General features: G+C 41.0%; 1 protein-coding gene across 1 annotated transcript; it reads right to left on the bottom strand.

The window, feature by feature from the left end:
• Nucleotides 1-565: 565 nt before the first annotated feature.
• On the bottom strand, nucleotides 566-12,448 carry LOC138838809 (protein MFI-like). The gene is made up of 9 exons (XM_070038159.1): nucleotides 12,382-12,448; nucleotides 11,276-11,365; nucleotides 9,223-9,315; nucleotides 7,515-7,568; nucleotides 7,175-7,375; nucleotides 5,441-5,571; nucleotides 3,736-3,906; nucleotides 2,129-2,184; nucleotides 566-976 (listed from the first exon to the last, which is right to left on the bottom strand). The coding sequence occupies exons 1-9, from the start codon at nucleotides 12,403-12,405 to the stop codon at nucleotides 840-842; spliced, it is 957 nt and encodes a 318-aa protein (XP_069894260.1). The 5' UTR covers nucleotides 12,406-12,448; the 3' UTR covers nucleotides 566-839.

Below are 12,448 nucleotides of genomic sequence, written 5' to 3'. Positions count from 1 at the left end.
AAGACCTTGTGCTTACTAGGTAGGTGCTTTACTAGGTGATCCCTTCACATTAGGTCTTTCACTTTTTACCTGAGTGAGCCTCCAATTGCAATCCTTCTACCTCTACCTCCCACATAGCTGGGATTGCTATCACATAGCACACTTGGCCCAAGAGGCAGGGCTCTTGAAGGAAGATGAACAACAGGCACCAGAACACAATTAGAAGGAATAAACCCAAGTGTTCTGCAGCACTGGGCTGCACGGTTTCACCATAACCTATTGTATATTTTAGGAAGAATTAAAGACACTCAAAGGTTCTCAACAGCAAATCATAAGAAATCATAAGCAGATGAAAACTTAAAGTTACCTTCATTGTATACCCTATGTTGAAATCAACACACCATGCCTCACAAAAATGTACCATTAGCATGTTAATAATTTTTAAAATACCAGTGGAAAATTGTAGACAAAGGAAAGGTAGAAGTAATAGCTACTTGGCAGTGGAATAAATGGACGTAGCTCTCCCATGATTGCACAAAATACATAAAAGGTGGCAAAATGTCAATCCAATGACTACACCTAAATGTGATATCTTTATTTACAAGTGTGGTTGTCAGAGTACAACAGTTGTGTCAATTCCAGGAAGAATTTCTCTTTCCATGATCACTGCATTCAGTGAAATGTGGTATATCTTATCTGTTCAATCTTTCTCACTCAGCTGGGCTAGATTGCATGTACAGATTACATATATATTATTATATATGTTATATGTCATGGTAGTCAGAGCAAGCTAACTCTTGACTTGAACCAATAGCTGCAAGGTTTGAAGGACCAGATCTCAGAAAAGAAAGTGAAGTCGTTTATATCTCTACTCCAGAAGTTATTCTACTAGTAGCAATTGGCTTTCCATAAACATTATTATATGGTGCTTTCCTTTGGGCCTTTGGAATATCTTCATATTGGTTAAGATTTTCCGGGGTTTGATCAAAACGGAAGCCTGTGAAAAAGACCCAGAATTAGAGGCCCGGTGAGGTGAGGTAAGGTAAGATAGTCTCATTCAATATGCGATTATATGTACTGGGTGAGATCTAATCCATATTCCTCTTCACTTCTCTCAGAGCATATATGTTTGTATGCTGTTTATCTGAAGCCATATTTGCCCCCACATTAATAGCTAACTGGTTCAGGGTAAGTATTGAAATTTGCAAAGGCTCAGTTATCTTCAGCTATACAACTGAGGTAATATTTTTGTGTGACATTGATGTGATGTGCTTTGAGAGAACTTAGCCTCATGTCTGGCATCTTGTGCTCCATAATTAACTATCATTGAATAGTTATTAGTTTGTTTTTGTGCCAGTCCTGGTGCTTAAACTTAGGGCCTGGATGCTATCCCTGTGCTTCTTCATTCAAGTCTAGCACTGTACCACTTGAACCACAGCTCCACTTCCAGCATTTTGGTGGTTACTTGGAGATAATAGTTTCATGAAATTTCCTGGCTGGCTTTGAACCACAATCCTGATCTCAGCTGCCTGAGTAGCTAGATGGTGCTGGTTCTGGTTTCCAACATTTTGAAGCTTTTTGGTTTGCTTATTAAAAATTATGACTACGGGGGCTGGAAATGTGGCTTACTGGTGGAGTGCTTGCCTAGCATGCATGAGACCCTGACTTCAATCCCTCTGTACCACATGAATAAAATAAATTCTAAAAAAATTATGACTGAGCTGGGCACTTGGCTCATGCTTGTAATCCTAGCTACTCAGGAAGCTGAGATCTGCCGATTATGGCTCAAAGCCAGCCCAGGAAGAAAACAAATTAACGACCAGGAAACTGGAAGTGGAGGTGTGGCTCAAAGTGGTAGAGTGCTACTTGAGCAAAAAGAGTTCAGGGACAGCACCCTGGCCCTGAGTTCAATCCCTTCCCCCTCCCCCCCCAAAATTATAATTCAACCCATATGCAGCTCAACAATTCCATTCCTGAATGACAATCTTTTCTGAAAAGGTAAAAATGACTTGGTAATCTCACTCATCCCTATGCTGTGTGAGCTCTGGAAATGTTGGATGCTTAGAAATATGTTCATATGTAAGATATCATTTTTGTTCATTGAGAATTTTCCATAAAGTATTGCTAAAAAAAAAAAAAAATCACTTACCCTGGAAGTTAACTGATGAGTTGCTTGTAGCAATTTGCTTCCAATTGGCAATATACCTAAAGCACATTATAAGGACATTAAATAGACTGACGTGATAACTTAGTTCATGATTAATCTCAATGTTCAATTCTCACTTTCCTTCGTCCTTATGCAGGCAGCTAAGGCAGCCTCCAGGACAGAGTTGAAAATGTCAAACCTATCATTTGGGGCCCCCTTCCCTTTTGCCTCCCTCCAGCATGTTTCTTCATATTATGAAGTTTCTTTCCTGTAAGATCCTGCATTGAGTACCTAACAAAGATGTTAGCTAATTACTTTTAAGTTAAAAATTTGGACTGAAAACTCTCAACTATAACATCTCCAGGAAAAATGACAAGAAAACCTTTTTGATTTGCATTTCCCTCAAGAATATATTAAATAAGTTAAATTCCCATGACAGAGGGCTGGAAAGATTTTGCTCAGGGCCTCAGACCTGATAAGAGATTACTACTCAAGCCATGCCCCCTGACCCTCAGACTAAGGGTAGGGTATGTGTGTGTGTGTGTGTCTGTGTCTGTGTGTGTGTCTGTGTGTGTGTGTACATGTGTGCCAGTCCTGAAGTTTAAACTTAGGGCCTGGGTACTGTCCCTAAGCTTTTTTGCCGAAGGCTAGTACTCTACCACTTGAGCCACAGATCCACTGCCAGCTTTTTCATGGCTAATTGAAGGTAAGAGTGTCATTGACTTTCCTGTGCAGGCTAGCTTTGAACTGTGATCCTCAGATCACAGCTTCCTAATTAGCTAGGATTACAGGCATGAGCCACCAGTACCTAGCTATACTTTTTTTTTTGGGGGGGGGGTCCGGTTGTGTGGCCTGAACTCTGGGCCTGGGCGCTGTCCCTCAGCTCTTCAGCTCAAGGGTAGCGCTCTACCACTTGAGCCACAGCACCACTTCCGGCTTTTTTCTTTTTTCTTATGTGGTACTGAGGAATCAAGCCCAGGGCCTCAAGCATGCAAGGCAAGCACTCTACCACTGAGCCACCTTCCCAGCCCCCTAGCTATACTTTTTATACAATTTCATGTTCTTAACCTTGTTTCTAAACCTCAAAGTAATAAGTTACACAAAGACATAAAATTAGAATCAAAACACCTTGGTCTAATTTTCTGTTTTTTGGTTTTGTTCCTTTCTTTCTTTCTTTCTTTCTTTTTTTTTGTCTGTCATGGGGCTTGAACTCAGCCTTGGTGCTGTCTGCTGTCCCTCAGCTCTTCAGCTCAAGGCTAGCGTTCTGCCACTTGAGCCACAGTGCCACTTCTGGTGGTTTATTGGAGAGAAGAGTCTCACAGACTTTCCTGCCCAGGCTGGCTATGAACCTGGATCCTCAGATCTCAGCCTCCTGAGTAGTTAGGGCTCCTGAGTAACTAGAATTACAGGCATGAGCCACCAGCACCTGGCTTGGTCTAAATTTTTATATCTCTTTTTTTCTTTTTCTGCTTAGATAAATGATCCTTTTTTAAAATATTTTTTTGGAAAGAGCATGTTTGTGGTCCCAAGATTCAACCTAGAAATGGGAAATGCCAGGAAGAAGGAACACATGCTTTGTCTTTGCCCCCTATGGTGGCCTATGTACTTACTCATCAAAGTTGAGTGTGTTGGTCCAGTTCAGTACTTCATCCACCTCCCACTCCATTACAGAATCTACCCCACCCTCCTCAATTGTTCTTATTAGTCCTTCAGTGGCTGTGTGAATTAAATCTATGGTTTCATTATTAGACGTCTTGGCAGCCAGGGTTCCAGCGTAGTACCTAGAGGAAAGGAAGAGACGTAGATCCTCACATGCTCTTGACAATTACTGCTGCTACCTACACACTCACACTATTTTACACGGTAAACCAAGTTTTCATTCTATATAAATGTGTCTAAAACAAGACCTCCATGTTGGAAACTTTGTGCAGGGGAGGATGCGGTGGGAAAAGAAGCAACTTAATCACATTAACCAGAGGGGCCTCACTGAAAAGTCTCTTCTTATGGGCAGCCTAAGTTTATATGCATGCAGGAGAACACAGCAATGAAACCTGTTGGGATTGTTTTAAGAGGGGGAAAGTAGAGTGGGAAAGAGTGATGGAGGGGGTGAGATTGATTAGGATATATTGTACACATGTGGAAATGTCATAACGAAACATCCCTTGTACAACTAATGCCAAAAATTCTGTCAGTAAAGTGTGTGTGTGTGTGTGTGTGTGTGTGTGTGTGTGTGTGTGTGTGTGTGTGTGTGTGTGTGTGTGTTGGTCGTAGGGCTTGAACTCAGGGCCTGGGCTAGCCTGAGCTTTTGTGCTCAAGGTTAGCACTCTACCACTTGAACCTAACTCCACTTCTGGCTTGTGGATGGTTCATTGGAGATAAAAGTCTTATGAACTTTCCTGTCTGTGCTGGCTTTGAACCATGATCCTCAGATCTCAGCTTCTTGGGTAGTTAGGATTATAGGCATAAGCCTGTAAGGACTCAGCTTTAAGATACAAAGAAAAAAACAACTTACCTAATCACTGAATCATAGAAATATGGAAAAGAGCTTAGGCACCAAAAAACAAACCCACTCATTTGATAGGCAAGGGAATAATTGGGGGGATTCAGTTACTTCTACCAGATATTTTTCATGTTTTCTTATTTACTTCTTTTTTACTTCTTTTTGCTTCTTTTTCTTATTTACTTTCTTCTTACTTCTTTTTTTTTTTTTTTTTTTTTTTTTTTTGGTTGGTGGCTGTTATTCTCATTTCTGCCTTTTTTTTTTTCAGATGAAGACATTGAGACTTGGAAATTTTTCAGGACCATGATATAGTAAATACCTAGAAAGCCAGTATTCAAACTTGACTAAGTCCAGCCACCAACTTTGATATTATTTTGATCTCCTATCTGTACATGCACCAAACCAATGAGTACAGATAAGTCAACAGCTCTTACTAAGGACACTGGAGCACAGTCATGCATTGCTCCTCAGCCAGGAAGAAATGTCCTGAGAAATGTGATGCCAGTTGATTTTCTCATATAATTATTGGGGTGTATGTACACAAACCTGGCTTTGTTAACTACTATACACCAAAGGCAATGTGGCATAGCTATGGCTTCTAGGTTACAAACATGTACAGAGTGTGACTGTCGTAAAATCTGAAGGTCAACCTTCTGTTCCACTCATTCACATGGTCAGTCTTCATGCCAGAATGAAAATGTCATGATTACAGCAGCTTTAGGAGTCTTGAAACCAAATAATATAAATTCTCCACATTTGTTTTTCTTTAGATACTATATGTTTCATTAGTCAGCCTAAGTTGGACACCTACTTACATCTGTTTCATCCATTCTATCTTTTTAATCTTCCTTTTCTTTTCTATATCCTGCCTTCTCTTCAGCTTAGAGAAATGGAATTCTGTTTCCTTTTGGCTTTCCACGATCTCATTGTCTGTTGGTAACCAAAACTGTTGAGAAATGAAAATGAATAGGCCAAGTGTTGCAATATGGGTTCTGTGTTTAGTTTGCTATAGACAGGAGCTTGTATGTTCAGTAGGAACAGAAGAGAGAGTCTACCGTCCCAAGCTATTCCTAATAAGTGGTGAGTCAATGATACATTGAAATTTCAAAAGTGTATGCATAGAAGAAGATCACATACTTTATACTGAGGTATTTTGTAAGTATTCAGTGAATGAATGAATGAATGAACGAATGAGCAAGTCAGTGTATCTTTAGGGTACATGATGTAGTTCAGTGCTTGTCCTACAAAATTAAGTGAGGAGAGGGGAAGGATGGGTAACATTGATCAAGGTGCATTGTATTCATAAACTGCTTTGTTGAATGGCAACTCCTTTATACAACTACTTAAAGATAATAATTTTTAAAAGAGTGGATGTTGGAGTTGGGAATGTGGCTTAGTGGTAGAGTGCTTGCCTAGCATGCATGAAGCCCTGGGTTCCATTCCTCAGTACCACATACACAGAAAAACCAGAGGTGGCGCTGTGGCTAGCCTTGAGCAAAAGAAGGCAGCTAGCTTTGAGCAAAAGAAGCTCAGAGATAGTGCCCATACCCTGGGTCCAAGCCCCAGGACTGAAAAAAAGAGTATGTTGTATCATCTCAGATGAGTATACCTAGGCTACCATTGGTACTTTTAGCTTTTGATGATGCCAGACTGGGAGGAACACAGATACCCAACAGAACACAGAGGTGCAACTATGACTGACTAAGACTTCGTCCACATGACATTATCTTCTAGCTGGTTACCTGTTTTCCCACTTCTAATCCATGCCTACACCTGTACCATCCAGTAGGCATCAAGGGGAGCCTTTATTGCCTTCACAACAGTACTGCCTGCCCTGTGAAACTACCAAACATACCGACTGCATTCTATCTAGGGGTTCTGTTTGCCTCCACTGCCTTTCTAAGTGAAAGGTGGATCATGGGGGGGTGAGGGTGGAGAGAAGGGATGGCCACCTTTACCATTGCTTCAACTGACCCATGACTGATGCTTTGCAGAGGACTAAATCCACATGCTAGTCACTTTCAGCCTTTCATATTTACCATCTAAGTATACCATCCACATTGTACAACCTGCATATCTAACCTGCCGAGTCCACAGAGAGCCTAGTTTCAAAGCTAGGTATTGAAAATAGAAGCAAATGTTCAGAAAAGCAGATTATTTTGCTATCCTTAGAATATCTGTAATGCCTCAGTAGCTGGAAACTTATCAACTAAATTGCTAGCAATTACTATTTTTAAATTTAAGGGTTCAAAAGTCCATGACATACTTATCTCTGGTTAATCTCACACACACACACACACACACCACACACACACACACACACACACACACACATACACACACACACACACACACACACACAGAAAAAGCCAGAAATGGAGCTGAGGCTCAAGTGGTAGAACACTAGCCTTGAGCAACAAATCTCGGGGAGTGTCTGGGCCCTGAGGTCAAGCCTCAGGACCAGTAAAATAAATACATAAAAACTTAAAAATTCATGGATTCTTAAATACATAAAATTAAAAAATTGTTACTATAGTTTTGCTCCTTACTCTTTCAGAGACAGGCCTCCAGCCATTGTTTTCCACACGCCGGTACCAGCCACTCCGATCTGTGTCCTGAATTCTATCATTTTTGTTGTGAGACAGGTGTTTTGCCACAAGTTTTGTGTAATCTCTAGGGCTGTTAGCACACAAGTCTTCAACGTGTCTGTGAGTAAAAATTTTATAGTATATTTCAGGTGGAAACTTCATCTGTAGATGGAAAAGTTCAAAAGACCATTGTAATGCAGTTGCAGACAATGGTTTACAATTTTATTTTTTAAAATCACAGCTTTCCAGTTTCACATAAACGTGCTTTGCAACCACCACATTAGAACTCAGGTGTACTTACCCCACCTAATCTGAATCGTACGTGGATGCCAGCAGCTGCATCCAGAAGCTCAGCCTAAAAGACATCAACATACTGTAGGTATCAGCAAATACTTCTCACTCTATTATTTCTTTTTTTAATATATATTTTTATTGTAAAGATATTGTACAGAGGGGTTACAGTTACATGAGCAAGGTAATAAGTCCATTTCCTATGGAGCATTGTTATAACCTCCTTTATATTTCCCCTACCATCCCTTTCCTCCCCACCTCCTCAACTCCTCCCTCCCTTTCCCACTACCCCTTCTCCCCCCCTCCGTAAAATTGTAAAGTTTGTTATCAACATGCTGTCTTGTAGGTCTCATTGTTACAATGGGTCATCCTGTATCCTTGTTTTTTCACTCTATTATTTCATGATAGCTTCTGAGTATTATTTCTAGAAGATGTTTTTGTGCCAGTTCTGGGGCTTGAACTCAAAACTATGGTTGCTGTCCCTGAGCTTTTTTGCTCAAGGCTAGCATGCTACCGTCTGAGTCACAGCTCCACTTCTAGTATTTTAGGTGGTTAATTGGAGATAAAAAAATCTCAGGGACTTTCCTTCCCTGGGCTTGCTTCAAACCATGATCCTCAGACTGTGGTTTCCAGAAACCTTGGCAGGGGTGATTTGGAGTATGAAAACGTTGATCTGGGTGATGCTTACACATGTGTTTACATTGTGATGACTCCTGTATTTGTACTTTATGCACCTTCAACTTGTGATGGTGTAATAAGATGGCATATATATATATATATATATATATATATATATATATATATATATATATATATATATGTGCAGTACTGGAGATTGAACTGAACTGAAGACCTCATGCTTGCCAGGCAAGCAATATACATGAACATGTTACCATCTCCTTTTTACTGTAGTTTCATTTATCAGACAGATCCTCTTACTTTTGTCTGGGACTAGCCTTTGATCATGATCCTTCTACCTCTATCTCCTGGTATTATAGGTATTTTATGTCCAGCCATCATTTTCTATGTATTTATATATTATGAGCTTTCAACATGTAATACTTCAATAAAAAGGTTTTCAAAAGAAGCCAGAAGCTGGTGGCTCATGCCTGTAATCCTAACTACTCAGGAGACTAAGATCTGAGGATCGAAGTTTGATTCCAGCCTGGACAAGAAAAAGCTCAGGGACGGGCCCAGAGTTCAAGCTCTAGGACCAGCCACCACCCCCAAAAGAAAAGTTTTTAAAAGAAACAAATATTGGCATCTTAATCAGCTCTGTGTTGGCATCTTGATGGTGTGTGTGTGTGTGTGTGTGTGTGTGTGTGTGTGTGTGTGTGTGTGTGTGTGTGTGTGTCTGTCTGTCTGTCTTTCGTTCTTTGTTTCTGTGAGGAGTGGTGGGTTTGTGTGTATGTGTCCATGTGTCCGCGTGTCCATGTGTCCGTGTGTGTGTGGTGTCCTGGGGTTTGAATCAGTACCTGGCATTATCCTTGAGCTTTTTTTGCTCATTGCAAGCACTCTACCACTTCTGGCTCTTCTTGGTGGTTAATTAGAGGTAAGAGTCTCACGGACTTACCTGCCCAACCTGGCTTTGAACCATTATCCTCAAATCTGTTTCCTGAGTAGCTCAGATTACAGCCATTGAGCCACCAGCCCACAGCCATAACCACACATTCTTAAGAAAAAGAAAAGTATGTTATGTCAATAAATAACATCCTTACCTCTTTAGGATTAATGAATCTCACTATCTGACGAGGCTCCCCTTGTCTTCTTAAATCAATCAGATTTTTAATATGTTGGAATATACAAGCATTCTAAAGGTTCAAATACATAAGATTTCATGGTAAAAATGGGATTTTCTGTTTCTTATTAGCTATTTGCTTACTAGGGAAAAAACAAAACAACAATAAAAATAGTGTTTGTGATACAAACTAGATTTTAGAATATTATCCATTCAGGGTTTGTTTTGATAAGCTAGACAATAATGCATTGTTCGACAAAAGTTTTACTCTTAAATTTATACATGTACCTCTGTTGGCTATTGATAAAATATCCAAAACTTGAGTCCCATCTGAATAATTCTTCAGAATATTTTAGGATGAAACAAAATACAAGCAATGGTTAAGAACACCAGGATTTCAGGCTGGGAAGGTGGCTCAGTGGTAGAGCGCTTGCCTTGCATGCATGAGGCCCTGGGATTGATTCCTCATCCTGAGCACTACATAAGCAAAAAGAAAAAAGCTGGAAGTGGCGCTGTGGCTCAAGTGGTAGAGCACTAGCCTTGAGCTGAAGAGCTGAGGGACAGCGCCCAGGCCCAGAGTTCAGGCCCCACGACCGGACCAAAAAAAAAAAAACAAAACACCAAGATTTCATAATATTATCTGCGTTCAATTGTTGGTATTTACTGTGTGATGAACAACTTGCTGGACATCTCTGTATTCAGTTTCTTTACTTAAACATGGGAATGAGAGTAGCTATCTCACACGGTTATAGTGAAGAACAAATGTGTCACTATTGTGACACAGAAAGCACTCACAAGAATATGAGACCCTACCCAAATTATAACTAAAGTGAAAAGGAATGGGGTGTGGCTTAAGTAGTACTACCCCTGCCTAGCCACTACAAGGTCCCAAGTTGAAATACCAATACTACAACAAATAATAAGAAATAAGAGGGGAAATAATTCCTAGAATCAAATGAAATACAAAGAGTTGGAGGTGTGGCTCTGTTGCTAGAGTGCTAGCAAATGAGCAAAAGCATCAGGTACTGAGTTCAAGTTCCATCTTGGACCAAAAATGAAAATAAAATACTGGAACCTTTAAGATATGGCAAAGGAACAAGCAAAAGGAAAATTTATAGTGTTTGAGCAAGTATATTAAAAAAAATCAGCCAGGCTCAGTGGCTCATGTGTGAAAGCCCAGCTACTTGGGTGGTTTACCAAGAATCTATCTCTGCCGGGTGCTGGTAGCTCACACCTGTAATCCTAGCTACTCAGGAGGCTGAGATTTGAGGATCACAGTTCAAAGCCAGCCCGGGCAGGAAAGTGAGACTCTTATCTGCAATAAATCACTAGAAAACTGGAAGTGGTGCTGTGGCTCAAGGGATAGAGCACTTGCCTTGAGCTGAAGAGTGCAGGGACAGCGCCCAAGCCCAGAGTTCAAGCTCCACAACCGACCAAAAAAAAAAAAAAAAACTCAGAGCTAGTACTCTACCACTTGAGCCACATCTCCATTTCAGTTTTGGGTATTTTATTAGAGATAAGAGTCTTACAGACTTTGCTGCCTGGGCTTGGCTTTGAACCATGATCTTTAGATTTCAGCCTCCTGAATAGCTAGCTAGTATTACAGATGTGAGCCACAGGTGTCCAGCTGAAACCTTTTAAAGAAAAGTGTTGTCCACAGTTCTGTAAATAATAAACTACTGAATTTCAGAATTTTGGTATATCTTCAGGTTTTTCAAGATGAATTTTGTGTGTGTGTGTGTGTGTGCGTGCGCGCGTGCACACGCACACACGCGTGCTCGTACAGGGGCTTGAATTTAGGGTCTGAGTGCTATCCCTTAGTGGGCTGGCACTATCACATGAGCCATACTCCACTTTCAGCTTTTTGTTGATTAATTAGAGATCAGAATCTTACATTGACTTTCCTGATACGGCTATACAGATCTCAGCCTCCTTAGTATCTAGGATTATAGGAGTGAGCCACCAGCAACTGGCTACAAAGCTGATTTTGTGACATACAGATACCACCACAATAAAGCTGCTAAGAAACTCACAACAAAACATTTCCAGGCACTCTGGATGACTCTTGCTGCTCCATCCTCCTTGACAGATGATAGGGTATCTTCCTGGGTCACCTCAGACTCCTAAATAGCAACAAGCAAAATTAATATATTTAAAATCATTTTAGATGCTCCATGAGCAAACTTTTAAGTAGAGCTCAATAGAAATTCAATAAAGGGGCAGGGCACCCAGTGGCTGACACCTGTAATCCTAGCTGCCCAGGAGGCTGAGACCTGAGAATCATGGTTCAAAGCCAGCCCAGGCAGGAAGGAAAGTCCATGAAACTCTTACCTCCAGTTCATCACCAGAAAACCAGAAGTGGTGCTGTGGCTCAAAGTGGTAGAGAGCTAGCCTTGAGCAAGAGAGCTCAGGGACAGCGCCCAGCCCCTGAGCTCAAGCCCTACAACTGACCCCCCCCCCCACCAAAAAAATCAATAACGGTGTTTAAATGAAAAATGAGGTTTGGTATCAAAATCACTGTAATACAAAAAGTCACCTGTCAACTGATAGTTTTTTTTTTCTAATTTCAACAGTGTTGTAGAGTTCAATATGCTTCTATTAAATAAGAGGGGACTGAGTTTCGAGGTCTATGAGCTCTAAGACAGGGCTCCATCCAGTGTGATCATCTTTAGAGTCTATAACATTTTTATATTTACCATGTAAGTTGAGGTAACTTTTGTTACAGTATCTCATGGCTGTCAGGAATTTGTTTTTTAAAGCAGCCGCAGAGAACGCTGCCATGCATGGATCTCAGGGAGTACACCTGCCTTTCCATGTTTCACTCTCCTTCCCCCTGGAAAAGCACAACACAACCCTAGAACAATCCTAAAATGGTTGGGATCCAAATCTGTACTTCCTGTTTTGTTTCCTTTGCTGCATCTTAAATGACTTACAAGTGTATTGCAGGTTTTTCATCAATTCCGTAATTTTGATTTTCATTTTTACCTGTGCTCTTATACTGAGGGAGAAGACAAAACCAAAACATCTTTAAAGGGGTGCATGGAGGGCGCGGCCCCTAAAGGCCCCACCCAGGCAAGGCTCAGACCAGCTGCCAGAGAGGGGAGCCGAGAAGAATGAGGGGTTAGAGGAGCAGTGGTACCGTCTCAGAGGTAGAAAACTCCATCCTTCAGTGCCCAGGTCCACCGCCTGGCTGGCCTTGTTTCCTT

This window comes from Dipodomys merriami, unplaced genomic scaffold, assembly GCF_024711535.1.
Source record: "Dipodomys merriami isolate MVZ:Mamm:240054 unplaced genomic scaffold, mDipMer1.0.p SCAF_29, whole genome shotgun sequence".
NCBI lineage: Eukaryota > Metazoa > Chordata > Mammalia > Rodentia > Heteromyidae > Dipodomys > Dipodomys merriami.
This window is presented reverse-complemented; position numbering and strand designations above follow the sequence as displayed.